Consider the following 26641-nt stretch of genomic DNA (forward strand, 5'->3'; position numbering starts at 1 on the left):
CATTCAATTAACCATTGGTTTTAATCATACAAAATATCAAGGTTTATGGTGATTTACGAAAGTTACTAGTCCTAGATGATGCATTCATAAACCCAATTGTGTGAAAACCCTAACAATCACAGTCCTGTTATTGAAAGTTGTAGATCAATTTGTATTTGTCCGATACAAAAGCATAATAACATCACACAATTGAATTGAAATACGTAACATAGTAATCAAGAAATCATTAGTTCAAATTCATAACATGCGATAACATCAGGACCACCCCCCTAGCATCAGGGGGTTTAGCCTCTCATAGTACTTAAAGAGCTCATAAAGTAAAGATTAGACATTACAAAGAATTAGGAGAGTTTGATCTTCAATGGTTGATACCCTTGAATCTCGCCGTCTTCAAATTCGCCGTATTCACTATCTTCTCCAATGCAATGCTTTCGTTCGTCTGTCAAAAGGTCCCTTCTTCTTTCTCTTCCAAGCCTTCTTATAGCTTCAGATGACTCTCTTCCAAGCTAAAGGTCCAAACTACCCTTAATGAGCAGACTCGGTTCACACAGCAAAAATTAGGTTTTCCAAGTTGCGTTCAATCAACACGGCCGTGTGGTGGCACACGGGTGGCCGTGTTGTTCTTCAACATTAATTATTTTCAGCATAAGTTACAGTGGCAACAACACAGGCCGTGTCCCTACACACGGGTGCCCGTGTTAATGCACTATTTTAATCAACACGGCCGTGTGGTGGCACACGGGTGGCCGTGTTGATCTCTGTTTTTTGCTCCCTCTCTGCTCTGCTTGATCAACAACACGGGCAGTGTTGTGGCACACGGGTGCCCGTGTTGACCTGCTGTTTTCTCATATTTTTGTCCTTCAGAGTGTCCAGAACTTCACCATTCTTGCTTTTAAACCTGTAACAATGACACTACCAAACGAAGCATAAACGAGATCTTTTTGACATAAACTTGTAATCGAATGCAATGCAATACCAAACCAACAAAACATGCTAATTGACTCAAATGCAACTAAAAACAAACATAAATCTTACCAAGGTGATGAAAATATGTTGGATTAGCGGCGGGAATTCAATGGAAATGGTGACCGATCAGGAGTCAAAGAGATGAAGGCAAGCAAGGGAAGCGAAATGTTGATGGCAATTCGAAAAGACATATTGTTCCGACAAGGAAATAGGGCACCATAACTAAAGATATTCAGAAGTTGAATAAGAAAGAATGGCTTCTCAAAGGTAAATTATACTTCAATTAGTAATGAGAGCGAAATTCCATTCAGAAAGTCAAACGTCTCTTATATAAGAAAGGGTGACCATGCCAGCAACATTCCAGATGAAAGGAAAGTGGGAAGACGAGAAACAACATTTCAGATCATACCTCGAGAACGAGAACACACAAAACTCAACTGCACTAAAAAAATACTAGGGGAAACACCACGTCCTATCTTGCTAACCTCGAGCCACATGTTTAAAATTCTCGGGAAAAGTCTCAACGATGGGAAGGGCATTTAATGTACATGTTTCCCATCCCAAATGATCAAACCCAACAATTCCCCTTCACATTCAACTCGACATCACGAGACCGACACGTATTATGAAAGATTTCCCGTATGACATCTCATGGCAAGCCATGAGGGAAACTGTTCTAGATCGTCAAAATTAAAAAAAAAAACATATGCTATTTCGTAGCAAGACTCAACATCTATTTGATCTAGATATATATCCACATGCGTCAAGTTTAAGGTATACATACATTTTTTATACTTCATTCTACTTTTTTTTGGATTCAATAACTGATTTTAGTGTTTGAGTGTTACTCTTGCAGGTCCACCCCCGCGTTCAAACTCACCGAAGATTTGCCGCACCACACCAGGAGTCCATCATCTCAATTCACATATAATTATGATTCCGATCCAGAACATTTATTATAAAAGAATTTGAGAATCACTTTAAACATATTGAATTTGTGTGATTCTTATTTTGTAAGAGGAATTGACAAACACTTGAATAATAGAGTTTTATTTAAGAATTCCAAATAGGATTTTCTTATAACCTATATTATGATCTCTTGTATTCATTTTGAAGTATAGTGTATCGGCGAGATTCTCTCCGCTCGTGAAATAGATTGGTTAGATCAATGGAGTAAACAATTTTCTCAGTATTCTAGTCTATTATATTTGTATTGCATTGAATTCATTTAATTATTGTCATGGTTAGTTGTCCCACGTATCAAAGTCTTGTATATTTAAACTTTAAATTATTATCACTTTTTCAAAATAATTTATAATATTGCAAAGTGTTTTATTTTGAAAAAAGTATATATTGCAAAGTCTTGAGTTCGTCCGTGTTTGTTGTAGATAGAAAATGTTGAGCAGAATTGCATCAATTCTGTTGATTGTAATTTTGGCCTTAGCCTACAAGGGCATTAAACCTCCAGCCCCAAGAACATGTGGTTCACCGGGTGGTCCACCGATAACAGCAACAAGGATAAAGCTGAGAGATGGAAGACATTTGGCTTACAAAGAATATGGTGTTCCAAGAGAATCAGCCAGCAAGAAGATTGTATTCATACATGGATTTGGATCTTGCAGACATGATACAGTCATAGCAACAAACCTTCCATCTGTAAGTTACATACATATTCAATTTGTTTTCCTTCAATTTATTGATTGATTGATTATTAATTAATTTGGTCAGGGGTTGCTTGAGGAATTGGGAGCATATATAGTGTCTTTTGATAGACCAGGGTATGGAGAAAGTGATGCTGATCCAAAAAGAAGTCCAAAAAGTTTGGCTCTTGATATTGAGGAACTTGCAGATAATCTGGAATTGGGATCCAAGTTCTATGTCATGGGATTTTCTATGGGTGGACAAGCTGTTTGGGGTTGCCTCAAATTCATTCCTCACAGGTTCGTTCGTTACACAATTAATATCTCTTATAGTATGTTCTTAGTAACTCTCACTCTCAGTACTCAGAAAATACAAATATTACTAAAATGATCTAAAGTTTGTTGGATAAAAATTGGTCGTTCCACAATCACTCGTTGGATTTAGGTAGATATTTGGAGTAGAAGATTGACCATTTTGATTACAAAGTGCTTGGAATTGAAAGGCAGATACATCTAGAAACAGAGAAAATTGAGATGAGAAATCGACGGATATGGTGCGATTTGCCACGGTAAAGTTGACTTCTTTAACGTAGTTAGCTATACATATGATAAAAGTAAACGGCGTGTGAGGAATTTTAGAAGTGTATTGGAGTACAATTTCAAAGAGATTTTTTAGGTAATCAAAATTAGGTATTACACCTTTATAATATTAGGGCATCCCATGAAAATACAAAAATCATTTTAAATTTCGGAGATATATCTACAGATATATCCCAAACACACATCCTAGATCAATTCTGAGTCTTGTCTTAAGAGTGCGATTTTTTTTTTAATTCGGAGATGCATCTCCGTAATCTATTCGTAGATGCATCTTCGTAGAATACTGAAACAGAAGCAGAAGTAGAAGACCAGAAAATTATATTTTGACAATAAAATTACCATTCATAACATAAAATCAGCATTACATAAGTGATGTTAACATAAATCAAACATTACATTTCAATATTCAGGTGGACGCTTCAACGTCTTCACAATATCTTCGACCGATCTTGAAATTGTCGCTTCCACCTTGATCGAAACTTCTGTTTCGAAACGAAAAAGTGTATTCCACATGGCCTTTACATATGCAACTGTCTTGAGTTCATAGTTGTTGAACTCAATCTTGTCTTCGTTATTAATTGACGTTGAACGGTTCTCGAACTTCATAATTTTCCGAATATCTCCGTAAGGTAGGAGATTTTGCACTTCGTATTGCAGATCTGCAAAAGGGGTGTACTCATTGATCTTAAATTATCGTTCAAGTGTCGCACTGGAAAATGAGACATTTACGACATACCAGATGATGTTCATTTGCGACATTTTCTATTTCTATGAGATATGATACAAGAGCATATATTTATAGTAGTTGTAGACAAATATGAAACTAAAAACTTCTATCTTGTATCAATGGAGGTTTCAGAGATGCATCTTTGGTACTACCCTATTCTATCTTCTATCTTGTATGTTTTGTTTGGCAAATGGACAATTTTTTTGCAAACATCAAAATATATTAAAATATTTGAAATTGTATATATTACACTTCATTAATATTAATACACTATTACGTACAATTAATTGATGACGAAAAACTAAAACGAATTGAAAGATTTGTCGTTCGCTAAATCTATAAGTATGGGTGGTTCCCCCTTTAACTTTTGTGCATTTGATTCTCTTTCATTGTTGCTCAATTTGGTGAACTCTTACATCCTTTCCATAAATCGATTCGGCCAAGTCTCGGATATTGTTGTTGAATGCGTCGTCCACTCCACTTATGTAAGTGGTTTAAGTAATCTCGGTTTCAAATAAACTTGAACAAAGTGTCGTGATTTTAAAAGTCACCCAGTACACATAATACGATCATTTGGATTTTGAGGCGGGACAGTGCGCAGTGGGAAAAAAGTTTCTGAAAAACCGTATCATGTAAGACCAATACACACTCTATCATACAGACTTGCTATAAGATGATTCATTTTAGGGAAGCACATCCATTTTTCCTCTGGTGCCGGTCCACTAATGCAAGGAACAAAAAACTCATAAATTACATAAAAAAATCTCTTCCTTTCCGTAAAGTCGTGTGTATTATTATTCTTTATGGATCCTCAACTCATGGATAAGTGGATGGCGGGCAAGTGTGTGATCATTTTCTCCTTTACCGAGCAAAACTGGAACAACTCAAAAACCATAATTATCGTCACCCTCAATATTGATGATCTGTTCGATGTATGTGTGCATAAAAATCGACATCTCATCAATGAATGTAATTTTTGGTGGAGGTGGTGAAGAAGGTGATTTTCTAATGCGAGCTCCTTTTAAAAATACTTTTTTTGAGATTTTGGAGTTGGTGATTCCAAAAAAATTGTCAAAATATGAAGGATACCACAATGTTGAATTGACATTCGGTGTAGGCTTGACCTTCTTCAGAGCACCTTTTATTTTTAACGGTTGAGAGGATGGTTTCAAGTCAGTGGTTTCCTGATAAGCAATCTTCCCCACTTGTTCTTCGATGTTGAGTTTCATATTGTCATTAGCTTTCAAAAATCTCTCTTGTATCACTTCTCACTCAGTCAAGATAGAGATATTCGATTTACTGTCTTTCATGACACCATCATCATCAAACCTAAGCCTTTCCCAGTGACTCCAAACTTCATCCATTCTTAACGGGCTACCAAGTTTCACCTTCTTTGATATAAGACAAGCACGTGGAAGACCATAGGTTTTCACAATTGTGCAACCACATTTTGCGCTATCAGAGCCTACATTACCAGCTTGTTTTATTTCGTGAAAAATATAATTCAAACCTGCTCGAGATATGTTGACAACCAGCTGAGAATAAAGATTGTTGTTTTTAAATATGTGTTCCAAAACTGTGATGCTCCGACCAAATGAGTATGTGTCTCATTATGCTAGTTTTGAATCATTTGGTTCACAAGATCCCAATCTCTACACAAATTGCATTTTCCAACCAATTCTTCAATCTAGCATGGACAGACTCAACTCGATTTGTTGTTGTATTCCTAATGTGTCTAACTTGACCAGTCCATGCACAAACAATTTTCTTCTTCACCTAGTCCAAAATTGTGCTTTCAACATATTTCAACAAATTTGGATATTTTTTGCACACCTTCCTAAAATGTATAACGGAATCGACATATAACTCTTTAGTAGAAAAAATTATATAACATTCCATGCATCCATTATTTTTCCACTATCACACCTGCCTTCACCATATTTCCATCTTCGACATTTATTTATTTCGTCTCTACCACGAGTTTAACCTGACTTCTCACATTCTTTGCTATGTGATACCTACAAAGTAATGCATAAAGTAGGGAATACCTTTGCAACCGAAATCATCAAAGTGGTATCGCAGTCGGTAACAATTACTTTCGGCATCTCTTCTTGGTCCTTCAACATTGCCCGACACACCTCTAAAGCCCAAGTAACATTCTCCTCTTTTTTTCTCTCTAAAAATACAAATCTGAAATAATAAGTCTTCTCAATAGAGGTAACACCAACCATCTCCTATAGTGGAAGTTTGTACTTATTGATCTTATAAGTTGAATCAATGATGAGAACAATAAGAAACGTGTTGAACAACTTGATGGAATGAGGATGGGTCCAAAATATATCTCTAACGGTTACTCCATCCCCACACGTTCGGCACCTGGAAACATAATTGTTATCATTCAAAAGTTTTAATAGTTGTGACATTTCACTTCTATCCCCCCTTAGTGTCTTGTTATATTGGTACCGAATATTGTACACTTGCTTGGTATTTGAGATATTTTCGGATCTTTTACGTTTCAAAGTTGCAAGTATGTTTTTCGATTGAACCAAATTCAATGTCATGTCTGAAACGCATTTCATCTCTTCCGGCATGAGGCGACACGTAATTGGATGACCGACTAACTTTTCGCACAAGTCATGGTTATATAAACCATATAGGACATTAAATATCCATTTCTTATTTGCCAACATATAACCACACAACTTAAAGGGACACTCATATTTTTTTGAACCGGTGTCATCTCATTTAAAATTTCGGAGAGGAGGTTTATATTTCCCACTTCTTTCATATGTCATTGTCACAAATGCACCTCTTTTATCCGAACCATTATCGGACCTTCCGATTACCACACCAAATTCCAGTTTGGTGACCTCCGTATGAATCCATTGAAGCATGTGATCACATAATTCAAACTCTTGTTCATTTTTAAATTGGTTGCCAACATCTACTTCCTTCATAATAACACATTTGGAATCTGGAGACACAACATATTTGGGGAAAACATTGGGGTGACCATATCTAATGAAAATAATTACAATAAAAAAACTCAAAAACCGCTAAAACTATAAACAAAGCTGGAAAAATGAGAACAGACAGGCTACGGAGATGCATCTCCGTATGAATTCATACAGAATCCAGAGATGCATCTTCGAATTCAACGCATGTTTTTTCATACTAAAAATAAACTTAATGTGATTAATGAGGTTTAAAATGAATGGTCTCTACCTGAAATTCCAACTTCTTTTACTCCTTTTGATGTGATGAAACACACAAATGAAGATTTAGAGTGAAAATGTTGATTGATAATGAAAGGATTTTCGGAATGAGTTTGGAGTGAAAGAAGTATGGATCTTTGATCATGCAGGTGATTGTTTTATCAAAATCATGTTTCCTTATCCTGAAGATGCATTTCCGTAAATACATGACACGCAAATGTGACATATATTTAAAAATCCTGCCTCAAACCTCCAAAGATGTGTCTCCAAAATATCCACAATGATGCTCAAATATCAATATATTTATTGAAAATACCCGGAGATGCATCTTCGAAATAAAATTTTGTTTTACTCTAGGATGATACTCATTTGGTGAGTTATAAGGTGGTGCAAGAGTGCGTCCGGAGATGCATCTCCCAAATCTGAAGGGAATTTTATGTTTTTCATAGGGTATTTTTCCACCTTATAGGATGGGATAAGAAATTCCTTAAAAAAATATTGCGGGAGTATTCTTGTGATAAATATTGGTCTTCCTAACCATAATCTAAGCTATTTGTTTTTATTTTGAGATTCATTTGATTTTACTCATTATGATATTTGGGGATGGTGTGAGATAATTTGTTTCTTTTATAGATGATTGTTCTCGAATAATTTTAGTTACTTTTATGATTAATAAATCTTACGTACCATAATTGTTTATTCAATATTACAATATGGTGCAACACAATTTGGAAAAGATATTAAAAGAATACTTTCTAGATAATAGTAAATAATATGTCAACCATAAATTTTCCATCTTTACCAATAAATAAGGCGTCGTCCATGAAAATGGTTGCAAAAAGAAAAAATTGTTATTTACTTGAAGCCACTCGAGTTTTTCTCATCCAAATCTCTTTTCCAAAATCATACTGGGGTGAATCAGTTTTTGAAAATTGTTTATTTAATTAATCACGTGGCATCTTGTATTATAAGTAGTGTTAGTCTTGTTTAGTTTATGATCTCACTTTTTCCATCTGCTTCAATGTTGCAAGGTCTTGAATCTTGAATATTTGGATGTGTAGTTTTTGTCCATGTCCATAAGTAACATCAAACTAAATTATATTCTCATGCACTTAAATGTGTCTTTGCGAGTGGTCCTGCTAACAAAATGTGTCATTGTAGTTATCCTACTAACAGAAGAATGTACAAATGTTGTAATCCTCTCAGTCGTAAGTACTTTATTTTTAAAGATTTCACCTTTCATGAAAATGTGTCTAACTTCACTTGTCCTTAGCCTTAGAGGGAGAATATGAGTGGCTCCGACTATGTGTTTGAATTTCCGACCGTTAGTCACAATTTCTCTAAAACACCTATCTTAATTCCTATCTTGAGTGAATCTACTCATAGTTCTATTGACTCAGCTCCTAGTCCCAAGTCTATTTGTGAACCTGAGTTCTCGCCTATTATGAGTGAACCTAATCCTATTCATAGTCATGAGTCTACTCCTAGTCATATTTTGGTTCCTCCATTTTCTTCTGTTTTGTAAGAATCAACACCTTCGACGCCAATAGAAGTATCTCACAGAAAAAGCTAAATAGACTAGCTCCAAAAACAACTCCAATCTCCCGAGTTGAAGGTAAGTACTAAAAATGATTCCCTCGTTGGTGGTTCTCAGATTTCTAATACTTGTGATATTGATCCAAAATATTTACTCATTACTTTTAGAAACGATAAAAGAGTTTCCTCCCTGAATAAATATCTTATTTCTCAATGTGTCTCATATAAACATCTTTCCACACATTATCAAAATTTTGTTGCAGCTATTAATTTTGTGAGAATCCGATAATCTGTTGAAGAAGCATTGGAATGTAAAAATCGGGTCCAATCTATAAGCGAGGAAATGAAACTTCTTGAGAAAAATGTTACTTGAGACATTGTTAAGAGGCATGGAGAGAATAAGCCAATTGGATGCATATGAATCTATATTGTAAAGAACATATCAGATTGCACCATTGATCATTACAAGGCATGACTAATGGAAAAAAATGTTATAGCCAAATATATGATATTGATTACGAGAAAGATGAATACTATTCGAATCTTACTATCTCTTGGTGCTTATTCTAGATGGTAATTACAACCGTTTCATGTTTAAAATGTATTATTGCATGAAAACTATAAGGAGGAAGTGCATATGAAGATTCCACCCGATTTTAGTTCTACAAATAAAGTCAACATGGTGTGTCGATTGAATAAGGTCTTATATGGACTAAAGCAGTCCCCTCAGGCATGGTTCTAAAGATTCAGAAAGACAATGTTGTATTTGGACTATAAGCAAAGCCAAGGAAATCACACTTTGTTTTTTGAACATACTCAAAGAGAAAAACGAACTATGCTTCTTATCTATGTTGACAATATTATTATTATTATTATTATAGATGATTTAAATAAGAGATAACTACTTAAAAAGAAATTATCAACATAGTTTGAAATGAAGGACCTTAGGGAACTCAAGTACTTCTTAGGAATTGAGGTAGTCTACTCAAATAAAGGTATTTTTATCTCAGAGAAAATATGTGCTTGATATTTTGTAGGTAATAGAAAAACTTGAATGAAAAATTATTAGATGAGCTATGAGGAGGAAAATGCAAAAGTTGACAAGGGTCAGTATTAGAGGTTAGTGGGAAAGATAATTTACTCAGGACACACTATGCCAAATTTGTTTTATGCATTTAGTGTGGTGATTAATTTCATGCATGATCTGAGGGTGAGACACTTGTAGGTTGTTTATCATGTTCTACGATATCTCATAGCCACTCCAGCAAGATGACTCTTATTTAAAAGAGGTGGAGGTCTAACTATGAGAGATTATGCTGATGTTGATTACGCACTTTCAGTGATTGATAGAAGATCCACTTCATAATATTGTACTTTCTAATGTGGAAACCTTATTGCCGGGAGGAATAAGAATCATAATATAGTTTCTCGATCAACTGTTGAAGCAAAATTCAGGACTATGACACTAAGATTTTTTTAATTATTTTGGATAAAACAAGTGCTTGAAGATTTGGATATCCAGTGTGAAGGCTCAATGATGTTGTTTTGTCACAAAAAAATTCTCCATCAACTTTGCACATAATTCTATTCCGCATAATAGGACAAAAATATTAAGATTGATCGACATTTTATCAAAGAAAAATTGAATAATGGATTGATAAATATCGTCTATTATCCTCTGGACATTAGCTCGCATATGTATTAGTAAAGGCTTTATCAACATGATAATTCAACCAACTTACTTCCAACCTCTTGCCCCAAAGCTGAGCTTACCCCCTAATTGGATGACCTCGCCCACACAACATATCTTGACGAACTAATTGGTACAATTTGGCGCATACTTTACCTCACTGACGCTGGTCTAAGTAACCTCCAAGGAACTCGCAGAGTTGTAGGGCAAAAGGGCCGGAGTCATTTGGTACAATATAGATATGGGCTACATTATTTTTAATGGTTCCAAGATGCATTCATCAATTTGAAGAAAAATATTGTAAATATTAAAAGATAAATAATTATTTTACTGAATTATTATGAGACCTATTAAGTAAATCCATTATATTTAAACTAATCTCTATTTGAGCAAATTTATTCGACTATCGTAAAAGACAACTTTAAAATAATTAAAATATTTTTTTTTCTACGATTCTCTAAGATTTTTAGAAAGGCTTACAATTGCTGCAATTTGATTTCATAGACTTGCTGGGGCAACACTGTTGACTCCAGGGATAAACTACTGGTGGCATGGACTTCCTTACAACATGTCCGTAAAGGCCTATTATGAGCAACTTCCACGAGACCAATGGGCACTTCGAGTTGCTCATTATGTTCCATGGCTTACATACTGGTGGTTTACTCAAAACTGGTTTCCTACTTCAAGTGCAGTAAATATCAATCCTGCTATTCTATCTCCCCAAGATTTATCCATTTTTTCCAACTTTGTTAAAAAAGAACATCAAGTATGAATATGACTTACATTTTTATTTTTAGTCTTTGAACTAGCATTATAGATATCTATATACTCATGTAATGTTGTAATGCAGTCACAGATGAAACAACAAGGTGAGCATGAATCTATATGCCGTGACGCCATGGTTGGTTTTGGAACTTGGGATTTTAGTCCACTTGATCTTGATAACCCTTTCCCAGATAATGCAACCCAAGTTCATCTATGGCAAGGTACTGATGATCGGCTTATCGACGTTACACTGCAACGATATATTGTTAAAAAACTTCCATGGATTCAGTACCATGAATTAGCAGGCGCTGGACACATGTTTCCATATATCGAAGAAGTGAGTGCAGCTATCATCAAAACACAGTTGATGGATACAAAGTAGTAAAATTTGAAACAAACATGTACTAAAGTTCAAGTTAAGACGTGAAACTATTTAGTGTTCAACAATCTTATATTGTGCTTGTATAATCCAGTATTGCTTATATAATAAACATGCTTAACTCAAATCATAAAGTTATCAAGTGAAAGTTTGCTAATTAGTGCCGACATCAACTAGCTTATAAGTAAATGCATATCCATAGTTGGTTTATTTTTTATTCAACCATCCTTTGTTTTGTTTTTTTTAAATACCCCTAAATTACTGTTTTATTTTTTTTACTTTTTTGAAAAATATTAAAAGGAAGAAAGGAAACACAAAATAGAATGACAAGGTAAAGATGAGGAGTCTCTAAGCAATTAGTTTTACAAACATGTTATTCCTGCCTTAAACGACGAGTGTATTGTGCGGTCCAATAAGATGGTTACCTCATAATTTCTTAATAGGATTGATTTCATACCCCCGAAGATTATTACAATGTGACGTCAGGACAAAGATGTCATTCTCCTAGCTAAGGACTTGAAGAAGATTCTAGGATATATCAGGAATAAGTATGAAACTCATATGGGAAAACACATGATTTAGATAAATGATTGAAGAACATTCAGATGAAATAATAAATAATACTCAGACATTTGTTTCTGCTGAGAATGTATTAAGTGTGAGTAGTATGGATAATAGTTTCATATTGGTTAAAAATGTGGAGATTTGAGCATTTATAATTGAGAGAACCCACCTACCTATTACCTTAAGATTTTGGGTAAATATGTGGTGTGTCTCTCACAAAGGTGTTGCTCTAAAAAGAAGTCTCACAATGTTCAATGCTCCCTAGTGAAAAATTCCCCCAACAATGGTATCATGAGCCTTTGGTTTCAGAAAGGGATCGGCTTACTTGTATCGAAAGTCAACGGCGCCAGTGTGGTGAATAAGAAACGTTTCGTTGAAGAGTGTCAACGGCGCCAGTGTGGTGAATAAAAAACGTTCTGTGCGGTACAAGAGTTTGTGGAAGTAAGAAGAACTTTCACTTGAAGGGGAGCATTGTGGACTCAAACTTGATGGGGAGTGTTGAGAATGTGTCAAGTGTGAGTAGTATGGATAATAGTCCCACATTGGTTGAAAATGTGGAGACTTGAGCATTTATAATTGAGAGAATCCACCCACCTATCACCTTAAGGTTTTTGGTGAATATGTGGTCTGTCTCTCACAAAGGTGTTTCTCTAAAAAGAAGTCTCACAATGTTCAATGCTCCCTAGTGAAAAACTCCCCCAACAGTTTCTTGGGGCGACTATCCTTCACAAAAACGTTTTAGGTCCCCAAAATCTTATAACCTTATTATAAAAATGAAAGATTGTGGATCTATGTGAATGCATGTATAATCTCCATGTGATTTTGATAATTGTTTGGGAACAAGCACATAAATGGCCTAGGAAAACACCTAATTCAAACAAATGATTGAAGGAGAACCGTCAGATGACATAATAAATAATACTCTGACACTTGTCTCTTGCGACAACTATTTTGCACAAGAAGGTTCTAGGTCCCCAAAATCCTATAATCATACTATAAAGGAAAATATTGTGGATTTATGTGCTTGCAGATATAATCGTCAGATGGTTTTGATGATGACAACTAATTAATGAAAGAGTTTTTAAGATGACAACTCCAGAAATAAAATGATTTTTGGATGTTGATGTTCTTTATGACAAGGGGAGTTGATTTCAACTGTCAAGTAAAGTTTCTGATCATGGCACTTGATCAAGAAGATATCTCAAACCTTATCAATCAAACAATTCAAGAATTCAATTGAAGTGCTAGTCAAATTGTTGAATCAAGCAGGAGATCTGAAAAAAAGAAAGTGTGAAAGCTCGTATGCTCCTACACTTATCATCTTACAGTGACCAACTAAATTATAAAAGGTCAAGGGTAAGTCTTGAAGTACTAAGGCAATCACACACACACACACACGCACGCGCGTACATACAAATACACATACAAACACGCACACGCACGCACACGCACACACACATACTAACTCACATACAATAACACACACACACATTATTTTTTCAAACCATCTTTGATATCATAAAAATTCTTGAAAACCTATCAAGTATGTATGGAATTTATTAACAAGTATTTCTAAGGAAGTTTACACACCACCTAATTGATTAAGGAGAAAGTCCAATCAACTAGAGTAAGTTAAATGACATCTTAATCTATTAGAAAATATATTAATTGATTAATACACATAACCATTTTAGGGTTTTCTTTTTTGAATTAGGATTGTTGTAGTTTTAAATCTTTTAATCGATTAGCAGGTAGGGTTAATCAATTAAATCAATTAATTAACCCAATGATCATTTATTTTTTTAAGCCAAACTTTTTTCTATATAAATGAGGTTTCTCCTCTTTTCATTTTACACCAAATTTTTTACTATAGATTTCTCTATCCTTCTTCATCTCTCTTTATTCTAAAAATTGTTTTTTTCTTTGAGAATTGTTATAGGACTAAAAGAGTGAAAAACCCTTATGAGAGTTTCGTTGTAATCCATGTTGTGATTAAATTTTTTTGTATTCAAGAGTGTGTGTCTTTTGTGAATTGTATTTATAAATGATTTAAAAGATTGCAAGCTAAATATGATAAAAGATTGCAAGCTAAATATGGTAAAAGATTGTTTGTAGATTTTTGAGCTTGACTTGTGTAAAAGTTCTGGTTGTAGTTTTTTTAGGTTGACCTATGTAAAATATTTGTTTGAAAGTTCCTGAGAAAAACTCGCAAAAATATATTTGTCTATTGGTTCTTGAGATTAGACAGTGTAAAAATTCTATTTGTTTGTTATTGAAAGTTCATGGGAAAATCCTGTAAAAAACTCTTGTGTGATTTTAGTGGAACTCTCAAGGGAAAACTTTTGGCGACAGGAGTAGACCAAGTTGTTATGTTGAATCTATATAAATCTCGGGTACATTCTCTCCTTTCATTATCTCTTTATTTTTTATGTTATTTATTATGCGTATCTCTTTTCATATCTAATGAGAGTATTGAAGCTTTCAGGATAGAATTAGGTGTCGCAATGATTAATTTATGGAAGACGCCACAATCAATGTGAATACTCGATTGATAATTTATGGAGGTTCCGTAACCGATTGTGGAAATTTCGATTGATAAGTCAGATATTTAGCGCCATGGCAGGTTCTTGAGCTTGATTTGTGTAAAAGCTTTACTTGTAGCTTCTTGAGCTTAACCTCTGTAAAATCTTTGTTTGAAGGTTCCTAAGTTAAGCTTGCAAAAAAAGCTTTGTTTACTGGTTCTTGAACTTAGCCAGTGTAAAAGCTTTATTTTTTGTTGAAGCTTCACGGATTTTTTTTGTAAAACGCTCAAGTGTGATTTTAGTGGAACTCTTAAGAGGAAACTCTTGGGGATAAGAGCAGACCAAGTTGTTATGCTAAATCTATATGAATCTTAGGTACATTCTCTCCATCCCTTCTCTCTTTATTTGTTTTTATTATTTCTTCTATGTATCTCTCTTCATCTCTGATGAGAGTAATGAAGCCTTCAGGACCGAATTAGGTGTCGCAATAATGAATTAATGAAAGACGCCATAATTAATGTGATTATTCTATTGATAAGTCGTGGAGATGCCACAATCGGTTATGGAAATTATGGTCAATAAGTTTAAATTTTAGTGCCACGACAAACTGATAAGCTATAAATAGGGTTTCAAAAACCAAGGAGAATATTAAGACAAGGGAGGCGTCACACTTCTAATCCAAGAAGATGATAAGCCTTATGGAATGAATATTGCCACAAAAATTGTGAATTCTTTATAAGATCAAATTTGGTTCAATCCAAAACCAAAAAGAGAAATGCTCACAAAAACTCGAAGAGTTAATTTTTTTTCTATCATAATATTATGCATTTCTCCCACAAATATAAATTATTGTAGGTGGTTGAACTATTGCATTATTATTTACAAATACAAGGTAATAAATAGAAGGAACGGTCACAGTTCATCGAAAAATGAGTTTTTTCTTAGAATTATCTTTGAATAGGCATAATGATGGTAAATCATGCATTTCCTTATTTGTCAGCATCTTCTCTATGATATTGATGAAGATTTTCTAGGATTAAAGAAGCATAATTTCCTTTTGATTCCATATAAAAATTGTATATTATTCTCTTACCTTTCCAACACATTAAATATCATGTCAATTGAAATTCTACAACTCCTAATATGACCAAAACAAGATTGATGGGCTACAATATACAAAAATGACATTTTCAACCAAAATAACTTGGTTATTTTTATTGAATTACTCTTCTTTGTGCTCATTAATTATTATAAAATGAAACCATAAATTGAATAAAAAAATTATTTGAAGTATTTTATGTAAGTTTCATTTCACATTCTTAGTGAACACATTATGTTATCCTTCTCCCAAACTTCAAGAGGATTTTTCCTCAAATCCAAACCTACATAAAGAATTTATAGAAAAAAAAATCTCTCTTTTTTTCATTTTTTTAATTAATTTATTTTTTCTTCCATATTCTCTGAGATCTTTTTTTTCTCTCAATCTTTTTTTTTTGTATTTTCAATTTGTTTATTTTCGGTCTTTATTTTTTTCTTTTCTTTTCAAACTTTGAAATACAATAATAGTAATAAAAAATTAACAAAATCTAAAAGATAGATAACATCTGATTTAAAACATGCTCTGATACCAAATGATGAGAGTATTAAAGCCTTTGGGACCGAATTAGGTGTCACGGTGATGAATTTATGGAAGACGCAATAATCAATGTGGATATTCTTATAGTTGTATGTCTCTACTATCCAATTATTTTGTTGTTTGTCTTATTGCTTTCATAGGTGTTTCTATTTCAATTCGTCGAGTTTCCTTCATGATTGCATTTCTCATGTTTAGCATGCATAAAACCTTGGTTAGATTTGATCTTGATCTAAATGCTCTTTGATCAATAGCATATGATAGTGAAATGAAATCACCTTCTATTTTTGGACAAAATTTGATTCAAGTTAAAATCTCAAAAAGCTTTTGAAAATTTGAGATTTTACAAGATTGATTCGAATCAGACAGTTTTACACTGAATTTTTGATCCTGATCAAATTGGACAGTAGCTCAACTCAATAATTTGATTCTGATCGAATTTTTCACTTGATCATGATCATTTTCCTAGGAACAGATTTTGTCTGATTTGATTCGAATTATAATTTATACATGATTTGAATCAATTTAAATGTTGATAAATCATGTTTTATTCTATTTGATTTGATTTGAATCAAATTTTCAACAGAATCCTAATCAAATTATTTTGCCTAAAATCTTGTCAAGGTTGGGTCATTTGATTCGAATCAAATTTTGTTCTTAATTCGAATCATAAGGCTTGTGATTTGAATCACGTAATCTTTGATCCGGATCAACTGCCACATTTTTCAAAAAATAGGTTTTTCTTTCATTTCACCTCATTTTTTATTCAAATCATATTTTTCTTGATTCGAATCTAACTACCTTTTTTCAACCATTATCTCAAGCATATTTAAATCATTTTTTATCGTCATTTTTAAACATAACATACATCATTCTGTTAATATTTTCAGTGTGATTTTCTATGAAAATCAATTTCCTCTGTTTTGAATATTCAAAGTCTTGCTACGAATTTCTCACATCTTCAACTTCAATTAAGTTCAGTTCTTGATAACAAGAGTTATGAGATTGATTGAAGGAGACGCGTACTTGAAACTAACTGTTATTGGATATTTTGTTGAGTTTTCCGATTGTTAGCAAGAAAGGGAGATTGTCAATGGTGTTGACAAATTCCTTTGAAAAGAAGTAGGTTCATCTCTCTAGTATTGTCTTAGTAGTAACTGTGTGGAAGGCTACAGATAAGGAGGAGTTATTCTCGGATCTTTGGACAATATCACCGCTTAAGGAATCGGTAGGATCAAGGGATTGATAGCTACACATGATGGCTTGGAGCATAATTGGTGTTATTGAAAGGTTTAAGAAACGTATTCGATTAAAGATTATGTATAAGAGTTTGGCAAGTTTGCTAGATACAAGTCAAGATCCAAATTAGGAGATTTATTTTCTCAACTGTAAATTATGGATTGGTAATTGTATGAACTCTTGGAAATATTTTTCAAATAACAAGTAACTATGCAGGTTCCAATGGGAAACCATTGAAGAGTTCATGCAAGCCAAGCGAGAAAGAACGCCGAAGCACTATAAATCTTTGTGTCATCTCTCTAACTCTACTCTTGCATTTATATTCATAGTGATTGTGTCATACCCCAAAATTTGCCCATCGATATTACAAAGCTTTCCTCTGACTTGTTCTGCAAGACACTGACTCTAAAGGAACGAAAGCCCAGCTCACAACAGGCCCAATCCAAAGACGGCCCAAAATAGCTTGCTCGCTAGGCGAGCAATTCCTTCGCCTAGCGAAGCTTGCGAGAATCTGAAGTTTTGGACCTCATTTTAAGCCCATTAGGTCACCACCACTACTACTATAAATACCAGCTCTTCAGCCACGAAAAAAGGACACAGGGACAGACGCACAGACGGACGGACACCGAAACGGAAAGACCAAGACGAAGGACGGAAACCCTGGTACAAAAACCCTGCTAACCTGAAGGCAGCCCATCCGCGCCGAAACTACCGCCGCCCAACTCCATCCGGCCTCCAAGCAATCAGTCCCTTTCAATATCGCAATTGCACACAGGTTTGCGTATCACCGCTGTTTTACGTTTCCAATTGATATTCTTTACATACATGATGCATTCCGATTAAAGTTTTGATATATAATTTGATTTCGTATGTGAATCTAAGTATGAACATCCTGTATAATTGTCTATGCTATGCCTGTGATCAAATACCATGAGAGTGCAGGTTTTCGGAAGTCATGTTGCTGTCCAACTCCAAACCCGTGGCCGCTCGCTAGCTCATCGCTAAGCGAGCCTGCAGCGAGCATTCGCTGAGCCTTCGCTAGGCGAAGCAGAGGCGAACGGGACAGTGGCTGCTTTGTCTCTTTGCTGGTCTTATGTTTGTTTAATTACGATTTTTGCATCACTTGGCCTGAACTCGTAACTGTTATGTCTATTTTATGGTGCAATTGTCAAATCATATTTTATCTTAATACTCTAACCCGTGTGTTGAATGGTGTAAAAGCTTCCATATCCCCAATGAAGCGGCCGGCTAGGTACTCCACTTTACGTGTGGGAGACCTTCGTGGAGATGGATTCTAAATTACTTCACTTTAATGTGAAGATTCATATTGATTGCCTAATTAATTTTAATGTATTAATTTTTAATGTATTGATTTTAATGTGTTGATTTTAATGTGGAGATTCATCATAATTACCTAATGAACATTAAAATATGGACTTTAAATAAATGGTATCGGACCTCTCTTTATTACCCCACGATTACGGTATTACGGTCATGTCCCGCGAATATGGGGATATCCTTAGCAAAGACCCTTCGGTTAAATCATCATAAAATAAATCATGGTCCCTCGGATGTTGCCGTCGAAAATACGATTTTGTCCCTCGATGACCCTTCGGTGTAGCCTATGGCTAAATGATGATAGTCCCTTCGAATGCTAAGGTATCCTCATAACTGTTGCCTTCAATGACCAATCAATGACCCTACGATGACCCTTCTACATCCCAAGGATAAACTACTTACTTCTCAATAGTAAGGACAGTTTTACCCTCATAAGGATAGGAAATGCCCGGAAAGACCTCAGACAGGTATAACCCTTAATTGCTCAGTCATAACCTAAAATACTTTTCACACCTTACACATTTCAAACATCCTTTTTGGAGAATCACCACTTAGCATACATCCGTACCAGGATCATTGCTGAGTTATATTTTTCTAAATAACCTTCAAATCTAAATGAGATAACCACTTTGTATACATTCATGCAAGAATCATTACAAAGTTAAATTCTCCTTTTCCAAACATTTCCTACACATTCCTCAACCACCTTTTTTCAAACTAGGAAAACATAAATGATTGAGCAATTAAGAGCCCATGGATAACCATGGATACAAAGGGTGCTAACACCTTCCCTTTGTATAACGTACCTCCCGAACCTAAGAATCTAAATTAAGGTCTTTCCTGTTCTTTTCCACCTTTCCTTATGGGATAAAAGAAAAGTCGGTGGCGACTCTTGCTAACCGCGAAATTGCGATTAAAAACACATAAAAGTCCAGTTCACCGTATGACAGAACTGACGACTCTGCTGGGGACATATAAAGAGAGGTCACCTTAAAAAATCATCCATGTTTTCCTAATTGTTCCTCCTTTTAAGGGAATTGTTGAGTGAAAGATCCTACACCCGGATCTAGTGTACCTTAGGTAAGTAGCAATAGATCATCGCGACTATCCGGCGTATACTGGAATGGTTAAAATGATGGCTACGGTTAATGTGACACTTTGGATGTCCTGATGTTCCTCATGTTCACTTGAGGAAAATTTGGCATTCGCGTGGTGTCATCAAAGCATTAACCAGACCTTTAGAACCCTAATTGACCCATCCTGGCCATTAGAAAGTAGTGAGATAACTGACTTCGGTTCCGACTGGGGTTGGTTGAGACTCGATACTACACTCTTTGAGACTGGACTTTAGGGAAGCTTCGGTCAACCACTTGGCGTTGCACTGAAGTGGACTTAAAGAAAGGTCGATGATCTGAGATCCTTCTAGAACTCGGTTACTATTCTAGGACAGGTTGAACCAACCAAACTTCAGTGGGGAGGGTACTTACCTATGGAACTCATGCAAGCCTTAAGACCTAGGAATGATTGTTGTGTGACTTGATAACATCATAACATCATAACATCACAACATTGTACTAACCATTTCAAGGACTTAGGGATTTAACTTTGCTCTGTTTTGTATAAAAAAAAAAAAAAAAAAAAAAAAAAAAGTTTCCCTTTTCGGTAGTTTATGCAAAGTTAAATTCCAAAAGGCCTTGAAAACATTTCATGCATTGCATAGCATAACATAGCATAACAGGTACTCTAAAGGGATCAGTGTTCTCACGGTTTTCCTCCACACAGAAAAATGGACCTCGAACAAACTGTCAAGGATCTCCATGCTCAGAATGCTCAACTCCAGGAGATGATCTTGAACTTATCCAAGGGGCAGGAGGAACTGAAAGCTCTCTTGCTCGAGAAAAAGAAAGACAAGAAACCTGTGAGTTACATTAACCCGGGAAGAAGGCTTAAAGGACAGGCTGCGGGAATCAAAATCAGAATTCCGAAGGATCAAGAAGAGGAAACAGAGACAGATTCAGAAGATGAGAATGCTGATCCTTTCAACCCTGAGGATGACGATGAAGATTACGAGAATGAACAGTACTCTCCAAAAGATGGCAAGTACAAGTTGCTGGAAGAACGCATGCTAGCTATGGAAGGTCAGAAGGCGCCCGGTCTGGATTTTGAAAGTTTGGGTCTAGTCTCCGATGTGATCATTCCTCGCAAATTCAAGGTCCCCGCTTTCACTCAGTATGATGGGGCATCTTGTCCTCAGATACATCTGAGAGCTTACGTGAGAAAGATTCAGCCGTATACCACTAATAAGAAGCTCTGGATCCATTTCTTCCAAGAGAGTCTGTCTGGCACACAGTTGGAGTGGTATTATCAGCTCGAGAGCTCTGACATCCACACATGGACTGATTTAGCGACAGCTTTCTACAAGCACTATCAATATAATTCTGAACTAGCGCCTACTCGGCTACAGCTGCAGAGTATGACTATGGGCTCTAGAGAAAGCTTCAAAGAATATGCTCAGAAATGGAGAGATTTGGCTGGCAGAGTCAAACCCCCTATGACCGATCGAGAATTGGTGGACATGTTCATGAGCACACTGACTGGCCCATTCTACAGCCATCTATTGAGGAGCTCCTCATTGGGTTTCACTGAACTTATATTAACAGGGGAACATGTTGAAAGTGGCATTCGAAGTGGGAAGATACAGGCAACTACCTTTGATCCTCCGGAGACCCCTAATGGCATCACTGCCCCTCTGCCTAATCATGACGAGACTGTCAATGCTGTGGAGGATACTGATAGCGAGTGCGACCTGGATAGCTGGATTTTCCCAACAATTGGTGACGGACTCAATAGTTGGAAGGCTGAAGACATTATCCCGATTTCCTTTAGTCAGGAGTAATTGTTATTGCTATTTTGTGGTTCAAAGCATTGTGTCTATACCCGGGGCATAATAGCTAATTTTAAGGGTTTGTCATTTCATAAGCATATTTACATTCAATAAATCAATGGACCTTTTGCATTCAAATATTGCGCTCTTTATCTTTCCTGTCATTTTTCAAAACAAGCTATGTTTTCTTGCACACACTCACGTAACAACTTTCCGATCCATATCCACTCTGGATCCTGTTGATAATAGTTCTGCTACTGTTCATTATGACTTTGAAAATCCGATCTACCAAGCCGAGGATGGAGGTGAGGAAGATTGTGAAGTCCCTGGTGAACTTGCCAGACTGGTACTACAAGAAGAAAAGACCATACAGCCGCAGGAGGAGTCAATTGAAATTGCAACGAGCACTGAAATGGACAAGAAAGAAGTCAGAGGTTTCTTGGGGCACTCGAATTACATTGCCCGATTCATCCCGCACTTGACTGCAACTTGCAAACCCATCTTCAAATTACTAAAAAAAAATCAAGAGATGGTATGGAACGATGAATGACAAAATCAAGAAATATCGCCAAGAACCTCCAATTCTAGTGCTACCAGTTGAAGGAAGACCTCTAATCATGTATTTGACCGTGTTAGAAAATTCAATAGGGTGTGCTGGGGCAACATGACGAGTCTGGTCGAAAAGAGCATGTCATACACTGCCTTAGCAAAAGGTACCGACTGTGAAACGAGATACTCACAGCTCGAGAAAGCTTGCTACGCTTCGGCCTAGGCTGCTCGCCGACTAAGACAGTATATGTTGAATCATACCACTTTATTGATTTCTAAGATGGATTCTATCAAATATCTACTTGAGAAACCTGCTGTCTTCTGAGAGAGTTATCACTGATAATGGTACTAAACTGAACTCTACACGCAGTTCAAAATAAAGCACCATGACTCTTCTCCGTACCGGCCAAAGACGAACGGCGCCGTGGAGACTGCTAATAAGAATATCAAGAAGATCATACAAAAAAAAAACGACATAACGTACAAAGGCTGGCATGAGATGTTACCTCTTGCTCTTCATGGTTACCGCACTTCGACAGGGGCAACTCCTTTCTCTTTTAGTCTACGGAACGGAAGCCGTTTTAACCAGTGGAAGTTCAGATTCCCTCTCTAAGAATCATGAAAGAGGCGGGCTTAGATGAAGATGAATGGATTCAAACTCGACTCGATCAAATAAATTTGATTGATGAGAAGAGACTTGCGGCTGTTTGTCATGGGCAGATATATCAGAAGCGCATGACCCAGGCATTTAACAAAAGAGTCAAGAGACAGGTGTACCAAATTGGCGCCTTGATAATCAAGCATATCATCCTACCACAGGGTGGTCCCAGAGGCAAATGGACTCCCACATACGAAGGGCCATTTGTAGTTAAGAAGGTATTCTCTGGTGGAGCCATGATGCTTGCTACAATGGATGGCGGAGAGTTCCCGCATCCTGTGAACGCGGACATAGTCAAAAAATACTACGCATAAAAGAGACCCGCTAGGTCGATGTACCTAGGCAAAATTAGGGATAAACATATAAAAATGTACACCCGGCAAGTCGAAAACCTGAAAAGGCGGCTTGGGCAAAAATGGGTATCCTGGTGGACTGAAAACCTGAAAAGGCGGTCCAGGCAAAAATTAGGAATTAAAGCGTATGACTATGTCCCGTTCTCTGTCAGCTTCAACCAAGTTCAAGGGACTGAACAAGCCAATCACCTCCATCCGACAGCAGGAGATGAGATGCCTGAAGACATGATGACAGTAGTGGAATTAAAATCAATAGGACTTTTTCTGCATAGCTTTCTGTTTGTTTTCTTGACAATTTCCTCTTACTAGGATTTCTGTCTCCCTGTATACGAATTGCCTGTTCATAGGCCCTCTTTCAAAAAATCAATGCAATTTTTATTTTATTTTTACTTTTCTGTTTTGTTTGCATAAACGTCCATTGATTTAATTTGAATTGATATATGCATTTGAATATGATCAATGGTTATCAAAAATACATGCCTAAAATGGAAATTGCAGCTACTACCAGACTTCAGGACCCAGGAGAAGGTCTAACCACGCTTTCCAATGAGTCCGTTGCTAATTCGATTCCCCGGCGACGCCAGTTATTCCCCAAGAGAAATCGGCGAAACCGGACGAAGTGGTCATCTTTTCTATCCCCAGCCAGGCTCTGTCAAATGTTGCTACCATCAGACAGAATTCAAATCCCCCAGCTAAGGAAGGGTCATCAATACAAATGTCTCCAACCAGAAGAGGAGATTTCTTTCCCCATTAGAGTTCCCTGGAAGAATGTTCAGACGCATAGTGCATTCATTACATCATTTCACAGCATACGCATGCATATATCGTTCGCAGTTATTTTCGAAAGCATAAAACATCTCATGCATCATGACATTGCATGAAACTAACTTTATTTTTCAGGCTAATTATCCTCCTGATCACATTCAAGTTTCGAACACAGCTCTCAGATATAATCCATCTGACGAACGTTCTGACATCCTCCCAATGGTGGCATCTCTAAGCCCACCCCAGATAGTCACTACAAATACAACAAATATCATCAGATACAGCCTGACGTACGGTTCATTCTAATTCAGCCCAACATATGACTCTTTCAGCTCAGATACGGTCTAACGTACGATCCATTCTGACTATCAACAGCTCCAATACGGTCTAACGTACGACCCATTTGGATACTCAAATCCTCAGAGGCTGCCTAGCGTACGGTATATTCCGGGTGTAGTCTAGCGTACGACTACTTTCTTCTTCAGATACAGCCTAACGTACGGCTCATTCTGCAACTCCAATACGGTCTAACGTACGACCCATTTGGACCTTCAGCTCAGATACGATCTAGCATACAATCCACTCTGATCTTCAACAACTCAAGTACGGTCTAATGTACGACCAAGTTAGACCTTCATCTCCTCAGATGCTACCTTAGGACAGGTACATTTCTGAATGGTAGTCTAGTATACGATTACTCCCTTTTCAGCAGATTCAGCCTAACGGACGGCTCATTCTGCTCAGATATGGTTTAATGTACGACCAAGTTAGACCTTTATCTCCTCAGATGCTACCTTAGGACAGGTACATTTCTGAATGGTAGTCTAGTATACGAATACTCCCTTTTAAGCAGATTCAGCCTAACGGACGGCTCATTCTGCTCAAGATACGGTTTAATGTACGACCAAGTTAGACCTTCATCTCCTCAGATGCTACCTAGTGACAGGTACATGTCTGAATTGTAGTCTAGCGTACGACTACCCCCTTTCATCATCAGACACAGCCTAACGGACGGCTCATCCTGCAACTCCAATACAGTCTATCATAAGACCCTTTTGGATCTTCAACTCAGAGACGATCTAGCGTACGATCCGTTCTGATTTTTCATCCTCGGCAAAGTCATTCGCCTAATGAACAACTCACTCTGGTATTCAGACACGGTCTAACATACGATCCATTCTGATCCCTTATCCCCAGCAGTATATAGCACACGCTGACTCCCCAGAGAAGTCAACAGCATAATGGATGACTCACTATACGGTCTAGCGTATGACCCGGTATGACACCCATGTCTCCAGGTATCGTCTAACGTACGACGCAATCTGGAGCCCTCATCATCAAACCACCTGGATGGCATCTTTAAGCCCATCTCCATCGAGGCTAATGGACAGGCGCAAATTTTGGGGCATTCTAGTGTTCAATAATCTTTCACCTCCAGACCACGAACGGCACATACCATTCTACTCTCTCGGTTCAAGAATATTGAACAGGGGCAGCTGTCATACCCCAAAATTTGCCCATCGATATTACAAAGCTTTCCTCTGACTTGTTCTGCAAGACACTGACTCTAAAGGAACGAAAGCCCAGCTCACAACAGGCCCAATCCAAAGACGGCCCAAATAGCTTGCTCGCTAGGCGAGCAATTCCTTCGCCTAGCGAAGCTTGCGAGAATATGAAGTTTTGGACCTCATTTTAAGCCCATTAGGTCACCACCACTACTACTATAAATACCAGCTCTTCAGCCACGAAAAAAGGACACAGGGACAGACGCACAGACGGACGGACACCGAAACGGAAAGACCAAGACGAAGGACGGAAACCCTGGTACAAAAACCCTGCTAACCTGAAGGCAGCCCATCCGCGCCGAAACTACCGCCGCCCAACTCCATCCGGCCTCCAAGCAATCAGTCCCTTTCAATATCGCAATTGCACACAGGTTTGCGTATCACCGCTGTTTTACGTTTCCAATTGATATTCTTTACATACATGATGCATTCCGATTAAAGTTTTGATATATAATTTGATTTCGTATGTGAATCTAAGTATGAACATCCTGTATAATTGTCTATGCTATGCCTGTGATCAAATACCATGAGAGTGCAGGTTTTCGGAAGTCATGTTGCTGTCCAACTCCAAACCCGTGGCCGCTCGCTAGCTCATCGCTAAGCGAGCCTGCAGCGAGCATTCGCTGAGCCTTCGCTAGGCGAAGCAGAGGCGAACGGGACAGTGGCTGCTTTGTCTCTTTGCTGGTCTTATGTTTGTTTAATTACGATTTTTTGCATCACTTGGCCTGAACTCGTAACTGTTATGTCTATTTTATGGTGCAATTGTCAAATCATATTTTATCTTAATACTCTAACCCGTGTGTTGAATGGTGTAAAAGCTTCCATATCCCCAATGAAGCGGCCGGCTAGGTACTCCACTTTACGTGTGGGAGACCTTCGTGGAGATGGATTCTAAATTACTTCACTTTAATGTGAAGATTCATATTGATTGCCTAATTAATTTTAATGTATTAATTTTTAATGTATTGATTTTAATGTGTTGATTTTAATGTGGAGATTCATCATAATTACCTAATGAACATTAAAATATGGACTTTAAATAAATGGTATCGG

At 36.7% G+C, this 26641-nt stretch overlaps 1 protein-coding gene across 2 annotated transcripts; it reads left to right on the top strand.

The window, feature by feature from the left end:
- The first annotated feature begins 2088 nt into the window (after positions 1-2088).
- On the top strand, positions 2089-11685 carry LOC127097678 (uncharacterized). Of its 2 annotated transcripts, none has more exons than XM_051036173.1 (4): positions 2089-2622; positions 2695-2906; positions 10879-11140; positions 11225-11685. In XM_051036173.1, exons 1-4 carry the CDS (start codon positions 2362-2364, stop codon positions 11519-11521), a joined length of 1032 nt encoding a protein of 343 aa, XP_050892130.1. In that variant the 5' UTR covers positions 2089-2361; the 3' UTR covers positions 11522-11685. The 2 variants fall into 2 exon arrangements, with proteins under 2 accessions (XP_050892130.1, XP_050892131.1); XM_051036174.1 differs by having other exon boundaries at positions 10879-11065.
- Positions 11686-26641: the final 14956 nt, after the last annotated feature.

This window comes from Lathyrus oleraceus, chromosome 6 (assembly GCF_024323335.1).
Source record: "Lathyrus oleraceus cultivar Zhongwan6 chromosome 6, CAAS_Psat_ZW6_1.0, whole genome shotgun sequence".
Taxonomy (NCBI): domain Eukaryota; kingdom Viridiplantae; phylum Streptophyta; class Magnoliopsida; order Fabales; family Fabaceae; genus Lathyrus; species Lathyrus oleraceus.